At 51.4% G+C, this 24146-nt stretch overlaps 4 protein-coding genes across 5 annotated transcripts; 2 read left to right on the top strand and 2 right to left on the bottom strand.

Annotated features, from left to right (window-relative positions):
* Positions 1-243: 243 nt before the first annotated feature.
* Positions 244-13361, bottom strand: PIN1 (peptidylprolyl cis/trans isomerase, NIMA-interacting 1). The gene is made up of 4 exons (XM_074929926.1): positions 13241-13361; positions 11406-11606; positions 4801-4911; positions 244-1540 (listed from the first exon to the last, which is right to left on the bottom strand). Exons 1-4 carry the CDS (start codon positions 13296-13298, stop codon positions 1431-1433), a joined length of 480 nt encoding a protein of 159 aa, XP_074786027.1. The 5' UTR covers positions 13299-13361; the 3' UTR covers positions 244-1430.
* A 274-nt stretch (positions 13362-13635) lies between these two features.
* UBL5 (ubiquitin like 5) lies at positions 13636-14542 on the bottom strand. Of its 2 annotated transcripts, XM_074930111.1 has the most exons (5): positions 14482-14542; positions 14300-14361; positions 14127-14210; positions 13964-14001; positions 13636-13882 (listed from the first exon to the last, which is right to left on the bottom strand). In XM_074930111.1, exons 2-5 carry the CDS (start codon positions 14353-14355, stop codon positions 13839-13841), a joined length of 222 nt encoding a protein of 73 aa, XP_074786212.1. In that variant the 5' UTR covers positions 14356-14361; positions 14482-14542; the 3' UTR covers positions 13636-13838. The 2 variants fall into 2 exon arrangements, with proteins under 2 accessions (XP_074786212.1, XP_074786211.1); XM_074930110.1 differs by having other exon boundaries at positions 14300-14527.
* A 51-nt stretch (positions 14543-14593) lies between these two features.
* Positions 14594-17439, top strand: FBXL12 (F-box and leucine rich repeat protein 12). The gene is made up of 3 exons (XM_074929969.1): positions 14594-14698; positions 14774-14846; positions 15762-17439. The coding sequence occupies exons 1-3, from the start codon at positions 14598-14600 to the stop codon at positions 16521-16523; spliced, it is 936 nt and encodes a 311-aa protein (XP_074786070.1). The 5' UTR covers positions 14594-14597; the 3' UTR covers positions 16524-17439.
* Positions 17440-19384: 1945 nt separating this feature from the next.
* On the top strand, positions 19385-22648 carry LOC141972256 (hepatic lectin-like). Its single transcript, XM_074930134.1, has 6 exons — positions 19385-19613; positions 20505-20612; positions 20955-21029; positions 21419-21570; positions 21929-22041; positions 22350-22648. Exons 1-6 carry the CDS (start codon positions 19571-19573, stop codon positions 22483-22485), a joined length of 627 nt encoding a protein of 208 aa, XP_074786235.1. The 5' UTR covers positions 19385-19570; the 3' UTR covers positions 22486-22648.
* Positions 22649-24146: the final 1498 nt, after the last annotated feature.

Here is a 24146-nt window from a genome sequence, read left to right as displayed (position 1 = left end):
GCAAAGCAGGAGAACCCAACGACAAAAGAGAATAAAGAACATTAGCTTATAACTTAAGACAAAGTTGGAGAAGTTTTTCTTAATGCCATGCAAGCCACATTTCCCTTTCAGGATTTTAAAAAACCCAAACCAACAAGAGCCAACTCAGCAGGTATTGCAGAGGTTTTTGTTTGTTCTAATAGAAGCAACAAGATCTCTACAGGCAAAGGAAGAGAAATAATCAATACCAGAGCTCTTGAAATGTTTCATTGGAGAGGGCTTTATTTTCTGCTTAAGACAACTGGAACTATACAGCCGGTTTGCATTGGACCAAAGCTGGGATTTTTATTTTTATTTTTTTTTCCGTTTTTATTTCACTAAACATAAGCAATGCAGTGTAACTGGAAAACAATGACTTACAGTGTTTAAACCACAAGTGGATCGAGAGGAGCTTGGGAAAAAAAAAAACCAGCAGCCTTCTAGCTAAAACTGAAAATCCACAATACAGTCCACCCTACGGAATGGCACTGTCGTCTCTAAATAACGGAGTGACTTCAGGCTGGAATGGGAAGCACACAGCATCCTACGTACCGCTACACAGCTCAGGCTGGCTACTGATCTGCCTGCAGTGGCAACTACTGGCCGTTAGCCTCTCTCTTTTGTATTCAGAACCAAAAGGCATCTTCAAGTTTTAGAGTCAAAGCAATGGCAGGAGCGGAGCGAGCTCCTGGTGCCACTACGTGAGGGGGGCAGTGGAGGGGGGACGGGGGGGGGGCCAGTCCTGGCTGAGACAGCGGCGTTAAGGGAAGCTACGGCCGGCCCCCACGGGGTGGGTGCCCCACGCTAAGCTGGCTCATCGTTTGGTATCTTATGCTTAATTTCTGAATGGCTTTAGTGAATCAGTTCTACAAAACCAAGAGACAGGACTGCGGAGCCAATACCGTTCGTTCCGGTTTCAAAAATGTTTAAAGAAACATGCAGAGGGTTGGGGAGCTCGTTCTGTCATAGCACCAGAGTTCACAAGTCAGCTTCGCCATCACCGGCACGGCGCTGCAATAAATACTCTGCGTCTCTAACGGGGTGGATGTGGGAAGCACTGAAGTGTGACCTTTAGCATTGACAATTCCTCGGCTTAGGAGACATGTCAGTATAACTCAAGCAGCTGTGGCATGCCAGAAATGTTGTTTTTAACATTCTCTCTGCTTATGAAAGATGCTACTGTCTTATTTTGATTGTGTTCTCACCCTTGGCTAACCATGCATTTCTGCAGGTGAAAAACATTGTGTCAGGTGCCACAGAAGATATTGAGATATGAAATGAGCTTTTTTTTTTTTTTAAACTGGATATGAAGTTCATTTGGGAGAATGCAGGGTTGGAGTAGGTTTGGTTTTATTTTGTTTTTTTTCCTTTCTTCCCCTCGCCCTTTCCTTTCTACATGTCACCAAGGCACTTCACTCTGTGCGTAGGATGATGTGGATCCCTGATTCTGTGAAAACTGGTCCGCTCATCTCGCCAGCCCTCAGCGCAAATGAGGCATCTTCAAAAGGTTTCTGCATCTGACCTGCAGAGAGCAGACACCAGAAAGTTCAATTAAGCCCAGCAATGAAGGGAAGATCTTTCTGAGCAAGCAAGCCTCAAATGGAAGACAGCTTCCAGGCAAACAACAAAGTCACCAATTAATAACTTGCAGGGGGTGTTTGTTTTCATCTGCTCCCAGAAGATGATTCAAAACAACTCATTCACACATGCACATACACAGGCTTTTTCCTTTTTAAACAGGAGGTTGGTTTAGATCCTACAGACATCACTGCAGCAAGGAAAGACACCCAGAGAGCTGCGGGCCCAAAAGGCTGAGGAAATCTGTTCTGCAGACTCACTGGCACAAGTGGATGATCGTCTTCCCGTCTCATGTGCCCTCCAGGTACACAGGGGGGATAGATGCGGTGTGCATTACAAGCTGTGCTAAATAATTTACAAGGCACACGTGGATAATGTCATGACCTAGATAAGAATTGCTCTTAAGGCTCCCGTCTCCAAGTCACTGACTTTCAGGAGGTTTAATAATCCAGGCTCAGGAAAGCCAGAGGTGCTCAGAGGAAGGACCCCACAGGGGGATTCATGAGCAGAACTACCGCAGCTCTGCAGCAGGGGAAGGAATAAGCAGCACAAGAGCTCAGCCACAATAATTCAAGCCAAGGGGAGAGACACCAGCCTGCTACAGCAGGGTTCAAGGGGGACAGTATTTTTGCCCAGTTTCCTGTGACAGAAGTCAGAGCAGAGAAACTGCCCACTCCAGCTGAAATAATGAGGTTTTATTGTTACCAACAGGTCAAAGTCTCATCGGGGGATTCTCAGCAAAAGCTTCAGCAGAAGGACAAGATGCCCACGAGGGAAGGCTGGGAGGTGACAGTCCCCCAGGCACAGAGGGAACCTTTCCTCTCTGCTCTCAGCACTGACCACGCTTGGAGAGCTTGCCTCGAGGTGCCCGAGGAGATGTACAGAGCAGCATCTTGCCAAAAACACCACATGAATCTCCTGGAAGTTTATGACCTGTGTCTCCAAGCTTTGGGGCGATGTTGTAGCTTTGGACTCTGCAGCACATTAGGAGAGGGCTGCAGAAAGCTGCCAGGTGGCCTGAGAGCTGGATTGTCATCAGACGTTACAGGGATACACTAATCTCTTTGAAAAACTAAAGCTTCCCAACCCCTTCAAAGACCACACATCTCAGATGCAGCGCATCTAGCCCAGCAGCATCTCCGGAATTTATGTTTTACTTTAGGACCTCCATCCATCTGCGCCCCTTTCTCTTACAAGGCAGTTAGGTGCCACAAAAGATGCTCCATTCCTCCCTTTCAGGATCAGCAATAGCTTCAGCTTGGCAATTTTCCCTTCCAGAAAAAGTGTTTTATTACTGAAGTGACCTGATGCTTTCCAGAGTTTCACTTCTCTCATTTCAGCATTTAGAGTAATTGCTCGGAGAGGCAAACAGCTTGCCTGGCTCTCGAGCTCCAGTTACAAAGCCAGTGTCATTCACTATCAGGCAGACCTGCCTTGTCACCTGAATTTTGTGGTTATTTTCCACTAGGGCCTGAAATCTTTACTTCAGGTGAGATAACAGCCTCCCTTCTCCACCACAGTGGTCTTCCTTGAGCAGAAACATGACTTATTTGAAAGGTTTCAGGAAGACAAATTGAAATGTTTTAATAACTTCACCTCCGAAGTAATCAGTGTTCCAAGTTCTAACAAATTAGATTTTCAACCAGGGGAAAAAAAAAAAAAAAAAAAAAAAAAAAAGGGTGGATAGAGTGACAGCTCAGGGGTTTGGCCACCACGTGTGGTTCCAATGCCATCTAGTGGAAACTGGTTCTTGCAACATTTCTGTACATTTTGGTGCAGTCAGATAAAAAAAAGAAAAGAAAATCAATCTCTTTACATACGTCTCCAAAGAGCACAATGAACTGAGTTTCCACTGAAACCAAAATAGCAGACACAGCACCCTAGGATTAATGCTTCATTATATACAAATCCATAAAATAGCAGTTTAGCCCTGCCTGAAAGGATCTGAGGAAGCAACTGTTGCTCAACTGTAGCAACACCGCACCCTAAAAAGGAACAGTGATTAAAACAAGCATTTTGATAGGAAAAACCCCCAACAAACTCAAACTACATTTCTGAATACAGTTTCACCTGCCAAAGGCGGGTGGGCTTCAGCTAGCAGGGGCTGGAAGAGTGATTTGAGAGCCCCCTCCGTGGCTACTGCTGCAGCAGCAGCGAGCCCACTGGTGTGTTAAATATTCCCGGGATATCCTAGGTGGGGTGGGAGCGTGGCACGGTGAGGCAGCTGTGCAAACCCAGAAAAATCTGAGTATTTGCTGCAGGGTACAAGCCCCAGACGAGCTTTGGAATGCTTCAGTCTGTGAACCCCGAGCGTAAGCTTAGGAAAAAACACTTTTGTTAAAGAGGTGCTGGACTGCTGCTCGCCATTTCAGACGTGGGCAGCTCTTACTACAGATCCTCTGGGATGGTTGAGAGTCCCTGTGACTTTGGGGGATGGATTTTAAGAACCTTTCTTGACTCTTTTCAAATAAAATATGCATGGACACCCTCACTATAAAAAGGTTTTGGTTTGTTCTTTTGACTGTTGTAGCTGTACTCATGACATCATTGCTTTATATTTTCCTCCTAGTGGAAATTACCGCAAAAAATATTAAGTTAAAGCAAAAGAGGTTTCAATGTTGCACTTCCCCATCCCAAAGATTCTTCCTCCCACACCAGCAAATCTCATTAATGAGGAAACATCCACCAGCTTTTTGTTGTCGCTCCCTCACCGCACTGATCAGTAATCCTGTAACAAAATCTCTCACCAGCAACATTATTTCAGCGGGCTGTGAATTGTTCTTATTCCCACAATTTGTTAATAGCTTTCTCATTGAAGATTAGAAGCCAAATCATTTATCTGGCGTGCCATTAGCAAGACTTATCCACTTCTTCCTTATTCACGGCTCATTACGCTGTGCAACTGGATTTCCATTCAGCATAGCCGGAAAAATCCTTTTCCTGAGGGAAAAGCCAATTTCATGAAGGGCGGTTGCACATCTCCTCTCTGCCTAGAATAATATTATGGTTGCATTCCTAATTGGTTTAACTTCTAGGCATCAAACTACATTTCCTGCACAGCAGGCTGCCTAGAATATAAATCCATTTTCATGTTCGTTCCCCCGGCAGCGGGGTGCATTATTAAACCCCACCCCGCTGCCAAGATCAGCATCAACCCTGTAATCCTGATCTGGCGTTGAGGCCACCGGGCTGAGCTCAACTCACCTCTTCCAAACGCACCCAGATCGCCTCCTGCTTTTGCCGAGCTGCAGTCACTAAACTGGGAAGCGAGGGATTCAAAATCCTCTTCTCCCGATTTTATCTTCTGGATGTAGCCTGTAAATACAGGGAATAGTTCAGTCAGGGGAAGGAAAAACGGGGGGCAAAACACCCTTAAAATCTCACTTGAAGCTTTACATCCCCCAGCAAGAAGGGCACAAACAGCCACATCTGCACACCACGCACACGCAGTGAGGTTTTCAAACCTCCTGAACGAAGACACAGCCAGAACTAAACTTTCATAACAACCCAAAAACACTTGTCTCGTTTTTTGTTTTTTTGGGTTTTTTTTCCGAGCACGTTTCCATCTTTGCGCTGTGCTCCATTTCTGTTTAAGCTTCTATCAAATAAAAAAGTTGATTCCGCCTACAACTACCCTGAAGCACAGGAATTTATTATTAGGCTTGAAAATAGATGAGCTTTTGATTTCCAAAGGGCTCACCTCGGTAGAAGACCGAGCATGAAGAATCCCCGAGGAGTGAATTATTTGTCAAGACAGCTTTTGAAAAGGTCAGTTAAGAAATATTCGTGGTCTTAACTGAGAGCTCTGCCTGTTCTGAATCTTGCTGGCCCAGTGGAAAACCCCCCTGCTAACTCATAACGAGAAAACCTAAAAAATAGATCGTATTTTCCAGTCAACAGCTTGATAACGTGATTGTGGAGCCACTAATTACAGATACTGATTGCTCTCGGAGATGAGCAAAGCACCACGTACACATCCTTTAACGCTGCCTGAGGCAGCTTTTCATGGATTCTCAGGACAAGAAAATCCCGTGCAGTTTCAGGCAACTCAATCAGCTTCCGCTCCTTCGTTAAAAGGAGTGTAACCACTAATCAAAATCCCAAGGCATCACCGGCCTGACTTGCAGCCACCCCCCACCAAGACATATTTAGTACCAGCTGCAAGACAGATTTCTGCACGAGGACAGTCGTGGACAACAAGTCTGGGAACAGCAGCTGTATCCGCTGCTGGTTAACCCGCCGCCTTCCCACAGAGGCCTGCTCCTGCCAGAGGGGCTTCCCTTCTGCATTTTGCACCACGAGGGATAAATTACGACTAAACCACATTGCGAAAATCACTCATCCAGGTGTCTTAAGCGAGGGAGCATCTCCCAGAGGAATTCATCTACGCGTGTCCCAGAGCGCAGAGGAACAGCCCCGAAGTGGTGCTGCAGCTTCTGACCCAAAGCAACTCTCTGTACCAGGTGAAATCCAGCTAAACTTATTGCTCCCTAGAGATTGGTTTCATTTTTAAATCCCTCTTTCCAGAAACCTCCTGTCAGCTTTTGAAAGAATCGGCAAAGCCTTACTGTCTTCCATTTTAGGCCTAAGCAGTCTTCCACCTTCAAAAAGAAATACTGAGAACCAACTGACTTTAACAGAAAAATCAAGAGTTGTTTCCCTCTCTCAAAGCAATTAAGCCTCCCGGTTTTGATAACCAAACTTCCTATTTCAGGTCATTCCCATGTAAGCCCTGTAGCCTGCATGTATAACGAGTCTGCACTTTGCTAGATAAACCTCTAAAAAATAAATAAAATAGGGCTGGGCATAGTTCATTCCAGCCACAAGCAGTGGCAGGTCCCTACCTGAAAAAGGGTCATGCATGAAAAAGCTAGGCTTTATTATTTGGAGGGATGCTCTGACAAAAGGAAGAGGGTGGTTTATGATGCAAAAGGGTGAGGAAGTAAGTATTTTCCGGCTCGTTTTAATGCTATATACTTTTATACACCTGAGGAAATATCTGTGAGGGCTGGGGGCAGGTAAGAAAATAGTCCGTAATGAGAGAACGGAGGTTGTCTCTTAGGAGTTGACATAGCCAGCAGCAACTGAAAAAGCAGGTTATCAATTTTTGAATTAACTCCTTTATTGCAGTTTAATGCTAGCAAGACCAAAACTAAGGGATTTTAAGTCTTCAGATTAACCTTCTACCCTCCAGCCCATTTTTCCTCCCAAATTCAGTCATCTCTTTCAATCAGCTGCCACTAGCCTAAATCTCTGGAATTCAGGAAGGTGTTCTGGACAGCCAGGTTTGCTTTTCCAGCTGGACACGCCAGGAGGAAAAGCTGACAAAAAAAAAATAAAGGGAATAGGAGATGGATTACTTCTGCTTCTAAAATTTCATTTTTATTCAACAAGTGTCCTGAATATAATTCAAAAGCCACAGAAAATTATCTTAATTCCTAAAGTGCATAACCTGCTTTAACAGAAAACACCAGCGCTTGTTACCTGTGGAGAAAGTCTAACATGAAGGTCTGAAACTCTACAAAACTTAAGACAACAGCTATTTATCCTGCACTAAAATGAGAAAAATGATTCTTTATCTGGGTGGAAGACAGGTCACAGCATTCATGTTTTAGGGAAGAAACTAATACTGGTTCATCCTATTAAACTAAGCCGCTTGTGCATAAACACTCTACTTGCTGACAAAACAGAGTTTATCCTAAAAATACATATTTGCACCACCATAAATACGGATCTAATTGCATATAGCTGCCAATCCCCAGCAAGTACCCGTCACAAATCACACCCAGAAGTGTCAGGAATTACAGCTTTAAGGTATACGCTGATGTTAAAGTAAGAAAGCATCCAAATTAAGGATCTGAGTGTTTACATTTATAGCCTAAACTGTCTGCCCTGGTCACATCAGCAGGTTCCTAGTGGTAAAGAGTTTCATAAGCACGCAGAGCAAACCAGTCAACTACACACCGAAATGGAATTTAGTTATTAAAACCTCATGATTTTACGCCAGTGACAAGCCTGGGAGCAAAATCTGCCCGTCAGCTAGATGAGGGTTCTCCTGGATAAAGCTGAAGGTTGAAGTAGTTGTTCCAAGCCACCTCTACCAGAACAAGACACCTGCGCCTCGTGTCTAAACTCTGGCTCTGTGAAGTGGGATTAACGAGCTTTTCCCCAAATGATCACAGCCATTTAGAACAAATGACGCAGATTAGGTACTGTCCAGGTTTTAATAAACTACCCCTAAAAATCTCCAGGTGTCCGCGAGATTGGATAATGGGAGATTAGTGCAAAACGAGCAAGGGGAAGAACAGCAACGGATTGGGCTGAAGTGGGGAGTATTGGGGGAGAGAAGCTTTTGAGGACTGAACTTTGGGATGAATCCTAGCTGATTCTGCAACAGGAAACAGGGGTAAGCTAACAAAACATGGAGGGTGGGGAATTACTGCAGCAGAAAGGAGGATCAGAATATTAAACGTGACCTGAATGACCAAGCAAGAACCAACGGCACCAGGTAAACTCGCACACGCATTTACAGATGCAACAACAACAGCAAAAAAAAAAAAAAAAATTTGTTACATGCAGAGAGCTCGATCAGAAAGAAGAGGATGAAAATGCAGAATTACAAGTACAAAATAGGCCGGTTGACTTTAAAAGCCAGAAATGCAGCACTGAAGTGATGGTATCCTCAGCAGGGAGAATGGCAGTAGTAAATGCCACAGTGGAAGGCACAGCCAAGAGCTAATCTGGAATATTGCACACCACGATGAACCCACGCTCAAGAAAGATTAATCAAAACCGAAGTGCAAAGGAGGGCTAAGAGTAGAAACAGCAGAAGGGATGACCTACATTACCAGAAACTAAGAGCCTGGTTGGCTCAGTATGCAAAAACAGGCTGGTAAAGAGAGGGGCTCTCTAAATCCACTGAGAGGTCAACATCAGGAAGAAATTAAATTTAATTAAGTAATTAAACAACACTAATGCAAGGAAGACCGGAGAGAAACTGATCATAAGCGGTGCTTAGCTGGAAACCGGGTTTTTGCACGTCAAAGCAGAGATGGTGTGAAATAACCTTCACAGCAAATCCAGCCAGAACCCTAACTGCCTCTTAAACGGTGCTTGGTAAAGCCTGTTGAGGGGCCTAAGAGGTTTCACTACCTTTAATATCAGGGTCAGGCTCAAATCTGGAATTTCTTTCTAGTCCCCACGTTCCCTGCGATGTTCTCACCTACCAGAAAAGCACCTGGTGAGCCAAGTCCTCCAACTCCTGCTGTAGCCCAGCGGGTGGGTTAACCTGCACTTAACGCTCCGCTGCAACTTTCTTAATGGATTAAAAACCATCCACAGATGACACGCTCCTCCAGCTCTCTCAACTCTCCTCCCTTATTATGGGAGAAAAGCCATCAAAAGGAATATTTGACATCAGTCAAGTTCACCTACCGAAAACGTTTATCTTTAGTATCATCCCCTCTCCTGTGGGGACCGAGAGCTCCCTAATCAAATTTCTTTCTCAGATTTTTATTGCACAAAGCATTAACACCAGAGCTAGATTCAGATGGGGAGATCTCAAACATAACCGATCTCCAAACAAAACAAGAAAATGTGTGGTACTGTGCCTGTCAAACAAATTCCTCCCCAGAGACCTACTTAGACAATTCTACACTATAATTACATTCAGCAGGTACAGTACATCTGTTCAGAGAAGTTCATCGATGCCTGACTGTCAGGAGCCGCAGCTGAGCTGAGCCGAGCACCCTCCCAGTAAGTTTCAGCTGTTCTAGAAACCAGATTTACAGTTAATTTTCAAGAAGCCACCACAAAATAATCAACCATAAGCTGATGTTCCCTATGACCTTCCCAGGAGTAGCGTTTATGGTGGACTAATGTGGACAGAAAGGTGGCTAGGGGTTGGATTTGTTGGGGTTTTTTTTTACAATTTATTTCCATCACAGAAGTTAATTCCCTAATGGCCTTTACCAAGACAACAAGCAGGGCATTTACATGAAGTAAGTTTTAGTTACCACTCTTTCCTCTTCAAACACCAGAGAGATTATGCAACAAAAAGTGTTATCTGATAGTGAGAAGGCTCTGAAGCTGTCAAGCTTAATCTCATTCTTTCGAGCCAAGGGAAGTTTAAGCTGTTTCTTTTCATCACTTTACCAGGTAGCAAAGAACCGTGGCATCTCAAAGAAAAACACTCAAGCAAAGAATGATGACAATTGTTGAGTCAATTAACGTTATTCAGGCTTCTAAAGATAACCAGTTTACAGAACATCTAAGTATCAAAATGCCTACCTGGTCACAAGCTCCTGAAATACCTCTTTAGAGATAATGAGACAAATTCTAAACACTTTCTAGACACTTCTAAAACGTGATTCCCTCTTACAAAGATCCAAGTTCACCAGTGCCTGATTAACACACAACAGCATCACGCATCACTTAACCCTCTGGCCTCTAGAAAGCTCTGTGCCGGCCTTTTATGAACATCATGCCAAGAGATGGCTCTAGAATAAGTTTATTCTCCCCCCAAAAACTAAAGAGATAGCCAGAGAGAGAATTTGCAGCTCTGCTGGAATATTTCAATCTAGTTATTTTTGCAACAGTCCCAACTGCCTTGGCACAGATCTCCACACTTGGCGTGCATCTCGCTTTATCACCTCCGGTCACACTTTCTCAGCCACCCTAACCTGAAGGGGACAATTCCCTAAAAAAATTCCCATCTGTGCCAGTTAATTTAACCTCCCCTTCCAAAAGGCGGTGAGCAGATACCACCTGCTGGTCACTGCCTCACTGCTTCAAATTATTTAGCAAAGAAATTTCCCCTCCCAGGGCTTTCAGAGACAAAAGTCCTTACGTTTATTGTTGGTTAGGACCAAGGCAATAGCCAAAACACCCTCATTATCTTCCCTCTATCGTTGCTGAAGCCATAAAAGATAAGACAGGCCCAGCACGGTGGTACCTATCTGTGTGCTCACAGCCCGCAGCGTGTCAGCTAGCCTTGCACCCTCACTGCCAGAAAAGATAAAAAGCATGGCCTCAGTTTCATCAACTAATCAGTGGGACTGATTTAAACCTCAACTTAAGCCCACAAATTCCTTATCCTGAGAGGTACAAGCCAGTAGTAACAGCTGGACTTTGAACTTGCATCCGTAAGATCAAAAAAAACCTTGATGATGAAGAAACACGACATCAATTCAATTCTACTGCTGGGGCTGCAGGGAAAAATCTAGGCTGCAAAGATTAACACCACCAAACGCAGAAGACACGCAGCACCCTCACTCCTAGACCAGATAACAAGCCAGAACACTCTGGGAAAAGCCCGAGATGATCAGGTCATCCGCACAGCCTCATGCAAGGTTGACTGCCTCCTACAAGCAACTTGATTTCAAGCAGAGGTTAATTAGAACTTATTCTAAGTTGCTATTAGGGCAAGGAGTCAAGTGACATTAAATAAAAAGAAATGTTTAAAGAACATTTGTTTTAGCTTTAAATAATTTTATTTTTAATATAAAAATACACATTTACAAAGAAAATACAAACAAACCTCTGAAATAACATTACAAAAAAAACACAAAGGGGAAGACACACGGGCTGGGACCTATCTTTACGTCATTTAATCATACAGTAAAATTGTTTCTCCAAGTGGCTGGGCCACACAAAAGTCCATGTTCAAACCACTTGGCTTAAAAAACCCCTCTGCTTTAGCAAGTTCACGACACACCGAACCACTCAGCTCGGGGTCGAATTCTAGCCTTAAAATGACTTTTCCCCTCCAACAGTATCATATTCTCTCTCTCTCTCCTGCATTTACTTGCCATTTATAAGCTCCAGTGCCTCATCTTTGGTCCGCGTGATCTTTTCCTGCCTCCATGACGAGGGTCTTCTGGACTGGTTGTGTTTCACCAAGAGATGTGAACATCGCACTTTGCTGGGCTCCCCTTGGCCGTTCTTCCCGCTGCCGCTGGGCCGTTCCCACTGGCTGGCATTTGTGATGTGGTTGAAGTAATAAACACGGCCTGCAGAGAGACAGAAGGGGCTTGGGTTAAAAAAAAAAAGCTCCTGGCAGACCCTGACAATCAGCTTCTTGACCCCAGGAATCAGTTTCTGACCCCAAGAATCAGCTTCTTGACCCTGCAGGCACAGAAGACTGGATTTCTGCAAGTGCTCGACCACGTCCACGCAATCTGCTCAAACACACAAGGTAGGAAACAAGACTTGACAACTCCACATCATTTCCTATGTAAGCGTTTCCATCAGGAAGCGCTTTTAGTCAAAGCAAGAGCCCTGCACAGAAGCAGGCTCCGGCTGCCTTTCCAATTCATGGCGCTCGCCCAGATCTGTGACAAAACAGCCACTGACACAGTCTGAACCACAAACACCCCCAGGCAACACCCTGCTCTGCCGGGAAGGCCCATGGTGCCCTGTTTCTGGCCTGGGAAAAAGATTACATTTTGCTCTAGCCCTGTTTACATGTGTAAAATCTCTTCGTTGAGCACATCCCACAGCAAATGTCCTGAGTTACTGCTAGCAAAGATCACCTCTTGTATTGCACAGACTTTTCCTTCTGAAAATCACCTTTTTTTTCTACCAGAAAACAAAACCTTCCTGCACAAGATATCCACGGTTCCCCGGGTAGCACAAAATTAAATTCTGGTGAAGTCACCTCTCAACACATTAGACACAGGGTATTGTGCTGCTCAAAGGCCTTTCAGCGCTCAGAGCCATGTGTGCATTTACCTGCGACAACTCGCAGCATCGACTGAGATGATTTCTGCTTCCTTCTAGGGAATCATTCTTCCCAAAGCTCTCCACTGAAGCTAGGAGCAGACTAGACTTAAGAAAAAAGCCAAGCAAACCAAGGTGAGGGACTGCAACAGCAGAGCTGTGCGGTGGGAAGATACAACCTAGGGGCAAAGGGCCCAAATTCCTGCCTGCAATCCCAACCAATAGCCTAAACCTGCTGACTCCAGAGAGCTCCATCCCGCCACGATGCTTCAACCGCGGTAGGTCTGGCAAAAAGGGGTCCGAAGGGGCCCCTCTTCTCTCCCAGGCTCATCACCTCCACCTCAGACAAACGAGCTGAGCAGGCAAGTGGAAGAACGCGACCTCCCAGGAGCCGCTCTGGAGCTGCTACGCGTGGAAAGCTTTCGCCACAAAGGCCAAAGCCCTGATGAAAGCGCCGTCCTGGCCCACAACTTCCCTCCCCGAGCCACCGCAGCCCCACCGAGGGCAAAGCGTCCTGCCCCGCTCACACCCGGGCTTTTGGAAAGCGGCTCTACCGCCCTGCCCCGCTTCCCTCCGGCGGTTACCCCAGACGGAGCAACCCCCCCCCTCCCCAGCCCCCTCCATCCGCACGGCCCGGGCATGGCCCCCCGGCAGACCACGGTGCCAGGAGCATCTTCGCCCCGCCCGGGGACGCCCCTCGGCCACGGCAGCGCCGGCACCAGGCACCCCGCAGCCCCCCGCCCCTCCCAGCGCCCCAGCACGGCCCGCGGCCCCTCAGACCCCGCCGAGGCCCAGGCCGGGCCCAGCGAGCCGCACCCCCCGTCGCGCGGCCTGAGCTGGGCCCCCGATGCCCCCGAAAGGTCCAACCACCGCCCCTGGAGCGGGCACCCCCCAGCCCCTCCGCTCCCGGCGCCGCTGTCCGTACCGGAGCTGCGGCTCATGCGCTTCTCCCAGCCCGCGGGCAGCTTCTCCTCCTCCGCCATCTTCCCTCGGCTGCGCCTCCCGCACCGCCCGCGCCCGGCCCGGCCCCATTGGCGCGGGGAGGGGGCGGGGCGAACCCGCCCTTTCCCTACTCCCATTGGTCCGAGGGAAAGCAGGGCCCAACCTTCCCGCTCTTCCATTGGCGGAAGCGCCCGCCCTTCCGGCGCTCATTGGCTGCGGGCGGGAGGCTGCATTGAGCCCGGAAGCGGTGCTGGACACGTGATGCAGGAGCGGACGGTGGCTGCGGGTGGACAAAAGTCGCAGGAACGCGAAAGGAAATAGCGCCGCGCTCGCCTCTCCCCGTTCGGCACCTCCCGGTACCACACAGCAGCCAGAGACTCGAGAAACACGTTTATTAGAAACGACTTAAACACGCCAGGGCAGCTACAGCAGGTTTAGAGCCTCAACATGGCTCCAGCTCGGCCATACCGGGAGATTGAAGGGGGGGGGGGGGGGGGGGGGGGGGGCGGCGAACGGGGATTGGGGGTGCGGGTCCCACGGAGAAGAAAACACCGAGAGTAACCGGGAGGGAAGGGCAGCTGCTACTGGTAGTAGAGCTCCAGGTTCATGCCATCGTGGATCTCATCTGGAGGCTGGAGTTAAGGAGGAGATGGATCCGCAGCTCCCCCCCACCCAACACCATAAAACACCCGCCCGAGAAGGATACAGTCGCCCAGCGTGACGTGATCCTTGAAGATGGTGTACCTGCGGGGACGGAAAACACAGCTCTCGGGTGTCCGGTACCGTCTTCAACCCTCCGGGGCCGTCGGACAACCTCCCCCGCCCCACCCCGGGGCATGGGCTGCTTCGACCCCCCCGGCTCCACTCACCACTTCTTAAGCACGATTTTGTCCCAGCGGGTCCCGGTCTGCGCCGCGATCAGCTTCTTCAGGTCGCGGATGGAGTCTTCGGTGCTGGCGGGGCCGTTAAGGAAAAACGGCGCAATCGGGAAGAGCCCCCCCCATCCCCACTCCGGACCACCCCTCCCGGTTCCCGGGGATACTTGCATTTCACCCGCACCTTCTTGCCCAGACGGTCGTTGCAGACGACTTCGATCATCGTTGCCTGAGGGACGAGACACCGGGGGTTAACGGGGAGGAGCGAAGGGACACCGGGAGAGGTTGTAGGTAAGGAAGGGGGTTGAACAGGGAGGTCCCGATGCCGCCGGAGACCCCCGGTAGCCACCGAGCTCTGCGTCACTCCCCACAGCCGGTACCGCGCCGGAACCGGAAGTTACCGGGGCTGAGCCGGAAGCGGAAGTGACGCGCTAAGGCCCGCCTCAGCGGTGTGAGGCGGCCAAGATGGCGCAAGCGGCGGGCGGGGAGCTGCCGGTGCTGCCCGATTCGGTGTTGTTGCAGGTCCTGGCGCTGCTGCCGCTGCGGGACCGGCTGCGGGCGGCCAGGTAGGACCCCCCGGAACCGGCACCGGCCGCCTCCCGCCCGGGCCCCGGCGCTGATCGCCTCCCGCCTCCCCGCAGGGTCTGCCGGCGGTGGCAGCGGCTGGCGCTGGACCGGACGGTCTGGAGAGATGTGGATCTGAGCCCGCACCGGGTACGGGCCGCCTGGCCGCCTCACCGTACCGGGCAGCGGGGGAGGGAATCGCCCCGCTGTGGGCAGGGGCTGAGGAGTTGGGGCTCACCCCATTGCAGGCAGGGGCGGGGGGGGAATCACCCCACTGTGGGCAGGGGGCTGAGATGGGGAGGGCGGGGATCACCCCACTGCAGGGTGGGTCTGGGGTCACCCCACTACGGGCTGGGGGGGGGGGCGGGATGTGGGAATGACCTCCTTGCAGGCAGGGGGCTGAGAATTGGGGGAGGTGGAGGGAATCACCCCGCTGTGGGCAGGGGCTGAGGAGTTGGGGCTCACTCTATTGTAGGGAGGGGGGAGCGGGGCAGGAAGTCACCCCACTGAGGTCCAGGGGGTCTACGGGGGGGGGGCCCACTACAAGTAGGGGTGGAGGAGCAGGAATCACCCCACTGTGGGCAGGGGCCTGAGATGGGGAGGGCGGGGATTACTCCATTTCAGGGTGGGGCTGGGGTCACCCCACTATGGGCATGGGGAGATCAACCCACTATGGGCAGGGGGCTTGGGGGGGGGACTGGGGATCACTCCACTGCAGGCAGGGGGCTGAGATTTGGGGGAGGTGGAGGGAATCGCCCCACTGTATGCAGCGGGCTGAGATGGGGAGGGTGGGGATCACCCCATTTCAGGGTGGGGCTGGGGTCACCCCACTATGGGCAGGGGGCTGAGATTTGGGGGAGGTGGAGAGAATGACCCTACTGTGGGCAGGGGGCTGCGATGGGGCGGGGGGGGTTGGAATCACCCCACTGCAAGCAGGGGCTGGGGGGGGGAGGGAAGGGATCACCCCACAGCGGGCAGGGGGCTGAAGGAGGGGGGCAGAAATCACCGTGCTGCAGGCAGGGGTGCCCCCCCTGGGAACAGGCCCTTTCCTTTTGCCCCCCCCAGATCACCTCCCAGACCCTGTGGCACTTGGTGCGGCGGCGGCTCCGCGATAGCCTGCGGACGCTGCGGGTGCGGGGCGCGCTGCGCTGCGGCGACAAGCGGCGGCTCCTGTCCCCGGCGCTGCTGGGGGCCCTCGGGGAGCGCTGCCCCCACCTCCGCCGCCTCTGCCTGGCCGACACCGACCTCCGCCCCCTCCCCTACGAGAGCCTCCCCGCTTCCCTCACGACGCTGGAGCTGAGCCACTGCGAAATCCCCGCCGCCTGGTTCTGCGGGGCCCTGCCCCACCTGCAGCACCTGGTTATCCGCGACGTCCCTGCCTTCTCCGACCGGCACCTGCTCAGCGTCTCCTCCCAGAGCCGCCTGCGGACGCTGAGCCTTTGGGGCACCTACCGCCTCACAGACACGGGGGTTCAGCGCGCGGCCCCGCACCTCGGGGACCTGGAGCGCCTGGTGCTGCGTCGCTGCGTCATCGGCGACTCTGCCGTGGGGGTCATCGGGCGCCACGTGAAACAGCTCCGCTTCCTGGAGATCGGCAGCACCGGGTCCCTGACGAGCTCGGGCCTGGCTTCTTTAGCGACCCTGCAGCACCTGGAGATGCTGGGCCTTGATCTCTGTGATAAAATTTCCCTCGGGGCTGTTATCGCTTTGTGCCGAGCGCTGCCCCAACTGAGGAACCTCAAATTAGGCGGGGCTCGCCTTGAAGACGAAGTCGTGGATAAAATTCAGGCCAGTTTGCCCCACTGTAGCTTTTCACATGATCCTTGACACACAGGCTGGAGCAGCGGTGCTTTTGCCATTCATTTCTACACCCAAAGTGCTCTTTTTTTTGCATAAAGCCCGTTTTCCTGCGAGCTGCTGTATGTATTTTCGGGGCACACTTTCTATTTGGGCTAAAACAGCAAGTGTTTCACATAAAATGGTTTGTCAGGAGCTTGGTTTTTGTAGCATTCCCCCCACTTTTCTGTGGATTGGGGGAACAGGAAAGCCGGGGAGCCCTCGGCCTTTGGGAACCCCGCTGATGAGCTGACCAAAGCCTGGCTGAGGTTACAAGTTTAACCTCTGTCCGCTCCTTTTCCACCACTGCTGAACATCAGGCAGTGGCTTAGCAAGTGCAGAACTCGAGGAGTGAAGTGAAGCTCCCTCCTGCCACCAAAAAACCCCTCTGGCAGCCCAAACCCCAAGCTCCCAGTTAATATCTAACTCCAGTTGCTTAACCGCCCCACACGTACCCTCCAAACCCAGCCAGGGACAAAATACCTCAGCCACACGTGCCAGAGCTGCTGTTTTTTTGGAAGACCTCAGGCGACCTGTCCAGACAGCAAATGTTTGCCAGCCGAGGATGTTGTCTTCATTCTATTTTCCTCAAAATTCGGTTCTTTGAATTACTCCCCAGAAAGCTTTTGGTCATGGGGCTTCCTGACCGCCTGCTCCTAAGAGCCACGTGTCCTGTTTGCGCAGCGGTCAGGCTGGGGCAGCTCTTGCCTCTGGGTTTTGCTGGGGCAGCCACGTTTCCTCCTCACCTTTTATCATCAGTGTTTTCCTCCTCCCCGCAGCGTTGTACCACCAGATCACCGGCCCTGAGTGTTGTGACAGCGCCCGTCTGAGGTTCTCGAGCCACCCAAGGATGGCTTTAAATCCAATATTGTATTTAATCGGATTTTATTGTATTAATAAAAATGCTTTTTATTTTATTTATGTTTTCTCATGCTGCAAGGTTTTAACTGAATGTCTTTGTTAAAATCAAGAAGTTGGGCAGCTTTGGCCACCCAGCAGCCTCCTGGGGTGTGACCAGCTGCAGAGCTGCTGCCCTGGGATGAAGTTACAAGCGGGACCGGCGCAGCTGTGTCACAGGAGGCCCTTGGGGACACCCATTGATTTCTCCTCGGATTTACCAACCCTTCAGTCCTGGCAAAGCTCTTCCCTTACAGCAGGGAAATGCGGGCAGTTACAACGAGCTCAAACAAACATCCAAATCTTGGATCCTCTTAACACCCTGATCCCCTCCCTGAGAGATTCCCCTGCGTTGGTCGTGTCCTCCCTGATCCAGGCTGACAGGAATGTCAACTGGTGTTTCCCACAATTACTCCTTTTTTTTTAACCTCCCTTAGGACAAGAGCTTTCTCCTGGGAAGCAGAGCAGGAGGATTAACGGCCGAGCTGAGCCTCGCATCGAGCTGGTTTCACCCCACACCCCCCTGCCCTCCATTCAGCTGCATCTTGTGCAATAAGTGCTTTGGTTTTGGGCAGACCTGGATGGCAGTGACCTCCCGGTGATGAAATCCTCATTGCTGTGCATCTCAACAGCCGGTCTTTGTGCCCTGGCCTCCTTTCTGGTCCTATACACAATCTCAGTGTAGCTTTGGGGCAAATAAACAGCGGTAAAATGCCCCAGCTCTGTTTTGGAAAGCATCCCAAGGCTGCCAGCTTAATAACTACCACTACGTGTTTATCACAGGCCCAGAGATTTACGCTGGAGTAATTAGCGTTATTAAAACTTCAAGCACTATCTGTCCCAGCACTCTCTGGGCTCGGCGAGCGAAGGTAAAACAGCAAAAGGGAAAATTAAAGCCAGTAAAAATCCGTCAGTCAGTCAAGGCGCAGCTCGATGCGGCGAGAACCTAAATGTTCTCTCAATGTTTGCAGTGGGACGCCGGCGAGGCTGATGGCGCCGCGCTCCCAGCAACGTCATTTAATATCTGAGAGTCCCAACTTGCCAGTTCTCCATCATCTCCGCAGAGCACATAATTGCTGAACATGGAATAACACGGAACAGCAATTACAAGTTTCTGTGGCGCAAAGTGAGCTTTTCAGGTCTGGAAGCAGGAGGGGAGCTGTAAATACCGGGTGACCACGGGCAAATTACAGGAATAAAGGACTGAAAGGGTCTTCTCAAATCATCAGTTTGTGTCTGCTGCGGGAGAGCAGCAGCTCACCCTGCTCACGCATCTACTGATGTGGGCTCTTCCAGACCTTTATTGCTTCTAATTTCCAAGTTCAGGGAGTTTCTACTCTGTTTATCTCCATTTCACCTTTTGCCAGCCTTTAACTTGATCAGTTCTTCCCCCAAACCTGCCTTACAGCACATCACACCATCAAAGCCCACCTTTTTTAAAAATACAGATTACAGAGAGCCAGCTAAACCCTCAGCACAGCCATTGCATGAAGCAGCTCCCAGAGTCCTGTCAGGGCTGACAGGAGCAAAAGTCCACAGCCACCAAAGTGAAAAACAAAACAGAGAGCCCCTAAACGTCCCGGGTCACCAATTAGTGCAGGGAGCGACCTGTAATCCCCAAGCTGCTCCTATGCCTCCATCACACACAGATTTGTACAGCACATTCCTACAGCTGCTTCATCAGACCCAGATCTGGTTTATTTTCTTGGGGAAACGCATCTGTTGTGGCACCACTTGGGCCTTCAGCTTTGGTTTCCAAAGCAAAGACTATTTCCTACTTCCCAGACCCTCTCATTTCCACACTTAGAGGAAACACTTTCTGAAACTTGAGAATTTGCCCTTTTTTTTTTTTTTTACTCCAGAGGGGTGAAGAGAGTGACAAATAAAAAGGGGCACCCTGCTTGGCTGGAGGAAAAACCTCCAGACAGCTGAACTATTGGAAGTGGACACAATCCAAGCTGCTATTTTGAGAGGACAAACCAATAGGACACAGCCTGAAAAGCTGCTGGTTAAATTATAACCTTTGGACTGAACATCCCTGGAGGTGCTGCAAGGTCTCTAGTCCAGAAACCCTGGTGAAAAAGCTTCTGCCTACTCGGTCCTAAGCTTCATCCCCCTCCTCCCAGCCACAGCTTATCAGGATGGACGAGGAACATCTTCACGACGATCTGCACGTTTTTAAAGGTAAACTTCAGCCACGCCAGCCCTTCAGCCCCCCACCTCGAGGAGCCAGGCAGGAGCAAATTGGGTAACGAGACTGTATCTTGTAGCGTAGTCTTTCTCCCCCAGCGTGCTTGGTTTGCGAGGGAGAGGAAGGTCCGTGCTCTTCTTCCTCCTCTGCTTAGGCCTCTTGGCTAATCAGCTCTAACGGGGTTAATTGGTTGAGATGGGGAACTCCCCCTGATGAGCTTGGCCCTGGGAAGATGGGGGGGAAAAGGGACTTTGCTGCGGGTGTGGGCTGAGGTGAAGGTCTGTGGGTGTTGGGAAGCTGGTGGTGCCCAACCAGCAACACCAGAGAGCGTCTGGTGTTGGAAGTGTCCTGGGCCACAGTAAAATTAGGCTCTGTGTGAAGCTTTCCCAAGTCGAGCTCCCCAACTTGAGTGGCCCAGTGCCCTCACAAACCTCCCAAGGTCAAGCCGTGGAGTCCAAGTTCAGCCCCTCCGAGAAGGGCACCTGAAGCCAGCTCGGGACAGCAAAGAACCCTCCAGACCGTGGACTGTCACCTGGGGAGCCATTCCCCTTTTGAAAAGGCTTCCTAGACAGCCAGGAGGGTTTAAAAACATGTCACAGCCTAAAATACATGGTGTAAGCTTAGAATTTCTTTTTATTTTGCCTTTGGCAAGGCCACTCCAGTGCCAACACAACGCACTGCCTGACAGCACCTGTTTTGGGGAGCTTTCAGCCCCCCAGGTGGGTCTGAACAGGAATGCTCATCAAAATTTTGGCTTCTGTAGCAAATAGTTAACTATTCTGGGTTATTTATTAACCCTTTTCTAAATGGAACCTGAAGAGCTCTGACAAAATCCCAGTGATCCCAGAGGAATATTTTCACATCTCTTTTGTTTTGTTTTAAAGACAGAAACTTCTTCCGGCAGAAGCTGCAATCCTTTTTCACAGTATATTTGCTCCTGGCCCTCTCCTTTTTGCTGATCATCACCCTGTTTGCTGTGTCGCTCTCCAGAGGTACTGGGACATCTTTGAACTAATTAATTAGGCAGGTAGGACCAGCAGATGGATGAGGTCTGAGCTCATGTGCTAGAGGATTCTATAGGTCCTAATTTCACAGGACCAGAGTTGCTCCCAGACACTCCCGTGTGGTGACCGCTGACATCCACACCACCAGCTCTGCCTAATCCAAGCTATAAACCAGTATTTTAAATTTCCTGGGATTTCTTTGCCCCAGAGGCTGCTGGAAAAATAAAACATGTCTTTAGCCTGGACGGGGTGGGGTGTTTGCAGGCGGTCGGCGCATGTGTAGCAACACAACCGATAGCGCAGCATCTCTCCCTCTCCCTCTCTCTCTAGTTTCAGCCGTTTCTTCTAAACTCAACGAGGTGCGCCTGGAACGGAAACAGAACTTTTCTGGCAGGGATTTTCTCTGTAAGTTTTGGCTGCTGCCCAAACCCACAAGCTTTTCTTCCCCTCTGAAGTTTCCCGAAGTTGTCCCCGAAGTGTTCCTGCTCTGGATTGCTTCGCTGAGGCGGTGCAGGGCATCCGTCCCCTTCTGGGTTTGCTGCCCTGCCAGTAGCAAACACTTTTATATCTTAGAAAAAAAATTTTTTTCTTGTGGTAGAGGCTTTTTCAGGGGCCAGTTGCTGCCACCTTTGTGGCAACTCAATGCACAGCAAGCTTCAGGGCTGTGCCATTTCTGTACCAGTTTGGCACTGGAGCGCTGCTGGGAAAACCTTCTCGTTGGGATGAGCCCAGCGAGGCCCAGCTCGACAGCCCATGATCTCCCTGATTTCCCCCCCCCATCCTTCTCTCACCAGTGTTTCCCTGCGGACCCGGATCCAGGGAATGGGAATACTTTGATGGGAAATGTTACTACTTCTCCCTAACCAGAACGAGCTGGTACAAGGCGAAGGCTCAGTGCGAAGAGATGCACTCGCAGCTGGCTGTCATCAACAGCTACGCCAAGCAGGTACGGAGCCCAGCTCGAGGCAGGAAAGCCCAGGCTGGCCCAAACCCTGCCGGCAGAGCCCCCCCTGGCTCCCCACTGCTCACCCCAACCTCGCTGGGCAGCTGAGAGCTGGTGCTGTTATCCTTTGCATCAGCCAGCAGAGAGCAGGCAGGACCTGCTCTGCCTGCCCGCTGCCTGCAGCCTGGGCTTCTCCGTGTGTGCGGGATGCTTAAACTCAGCACCGGCACCGATCCTGCACCTCCACCTTGTAAATAAATGCCCTGAGCTGAGCCTCTCCGGCTCCTCCACGGTGCCAAGGCGGAGCTGAGCTTGCCCGTTTCCTGGTGCTTTTCCCTCCTGATCCCTCTCCCCGCTGCAGAATTTTGTCATGTTCAGGACAAGGAATGAGCGTTTCTGGATCGGGCTCACAGATGAGAATTCCGAAGGGGAATGGGAATGGATCGACGGCACCGACTACAGAACCACGTTCACGTGAGTGCTGGCCTGCCCTGCGGCTTTGTGCCCATCACCCCCAAGGAGCAGGCAGCTGCCCTGCCTGCACACCCCCACCTCAGCCCCTTTCTTCCCCCTGCCCCGGGACGGGGTGAAGACAGCAGCACAGGCAAGAATTACCATCTAAACCCATCTAAAACCAGACAGGTTTAGCTAATCCCTGCCCTTCTCCCAGCCCCGGGGGAAAGCTGCTCCACTCAGCTCCCTGCCCCTGCTGCCCTCCCGCATTTTGAACCCACTCTGCCCAGAGTTTGGACCCTCGCTCAGTTTGATCCCTCTCTGCCCAGGTTTTGGAAGGAGGGGGAGCCCAACAACAGCGGCAGCGACGAAGATTGTGCCCACGTCTGGATCTCCGGGAAGTGGAACGATGTCTACTGCACCTACGAGTGCTACTACGTCTGCGAAAAGCCTCTGCCCAACTGAGCGAGGCCACGCGCGGAGGCGACGGCCGACGCTCGGGCACCGCAAATGTTCCTTTTTCTTCTTAATTTATACTATCCGAGCGCCCGCTCCCGGCTCTTCCTCTCCACCGCGCTGTCCCGAGGAAGAGCAGGGATGGGTTTTTTTGATGGTCCTAAGCAATATACACAGGAATCCGGGTGCTCCGTGGGGAGCTCAGCCTAATAAAGGAAGATTATTGCTCCGGTTAACGAAGCTTCTCTGTTTCTCGGGGTGGGGGTGAGCTGGGGCTGCAGCCAAACGTCCTGCAGGGCTGGGGCTAAACGGGATAAAATATGAGATTTGCTGCCCAGGTTTTCCAACCAAGGGGGGGAGGAAAAAAAAAAAAAAAAAAAAAAAAAGCAGCATCATTTTCACAACTTTTCCTTTTTTGTTGCTGTTTCAGTTTGGATTCCATGTGAGAAAATTGGTCAGTACTTGTGTGAAACTCAGTCGTGGTTCAACTGATCACTGATGGGGCCCTGGGCTCCAGGACCCCGCCAGGATCGGGCCCCCTCCTGCCTTTTCCGTGAAAACCAGCGTGTTTGGGGCCGGATTGGGAAGCCTCGAGCTCCCACGCGGGTTTCAGGTGGCTCACAGCCCTCAGCCCGTGCAAGAGCCGCTGGCGACAGCCTGTTCTTGCATGTGCGTGTGCCCTGCGAGGTGTGTGTGTGCACACGCGTGTGTGTGAGCACTACAGGGGTGTGTGTGCTGTGGGAGTGGGTGTGCACACGCGTGTGTGTGAGCACTACAGGGATGTGTGTGCTGCGAGAGCAGGTGTGCACACACATGTGTGAGCACTACAGGGGTGTGTGTGCTGTGGGAGCGAGTGTGCACACGCGTGTGTGTATGTGTGTGCACTACAGGGTGTGTATGTGTGCTGTAGGGAGTGGGTGTGCACACACATGTGCGTGTGTGTGCACTACAGGGGGTGTGTTTGCTGCAGGAGCAGGTGTGCACACGCGCGTGTGTGTGTGTGCGCACTACAGGGTGTGCTGCGTGCTGTAGAGACAGGTGTGCGCAGGTGTGTGTGTGTGTGAGCACTACAGGGTGTGGTGGTGTAGGGAGCGGGTGTGCACACACACGTGTGTGTGCGCGTGTGAGCACTACAGGGTGTGTGTCACGTAGGGAGTGGGTGTGTGCACACGTGTGTGTGTGTGAACACTATAGGGTGTGCATGTGCTGTGGGAGAGGGTGTGCACACGCGTGTGTGTATGTGTGTGCACTACGGGGGGGGGTGTGCTGTAGGGAGTGGGTGTGCACAAGCATGTGCGTACTACAGGGTGGGTGTGTGCTGCAGGAGCGGGTGTGCACACGCGTGTGTGTGTGTGTGTGTGTGTGTGTACACTCGGGGCTGCCCGTGCCCTGCCAGGGCCGGTTGTGCCCACGCGTGTGCGCTGCAGGGAGCGGCCGGGAGCGGCTCTCAGCCTCCCGGTACCGGGGATCCCCGGCCCTGCGTCCCCCCCCAACCCGAAGGCAGCTCCCGGGACACCCCCGACCCCCGGCGGCAGCCCCGGGGTCCCGCCCGGTGCCCGGTTCCCGGGGCTCGGCCCCGCCGCTCGGTCCCGGTTGCCCCCCCCTCCCCGGTTCCCCGGACGATACCGGCGGCAGATTCGTTGGAGGAGTCTCGGGAGGGTCACGGACAC

This window comes from Athene noctua, chromosome 31, assembly GCF_965140245.1.
Source record: "Athene noctua chromosome 31, bAthNoc1.hap1.1, whole genome shotgun sequence".
Taxonomy (NCBI): domain Eukaryota; kingdom Metazoa; phylum Chordata; class Aves; order Strigiformes; family Strigidae; genus Athene; species Athene noctua.
The sequence above is the reverse complement of the archived record's forward strand: the minus strand, read 5'-3'. Positions and strand labels throughout refer to the sequence as shown.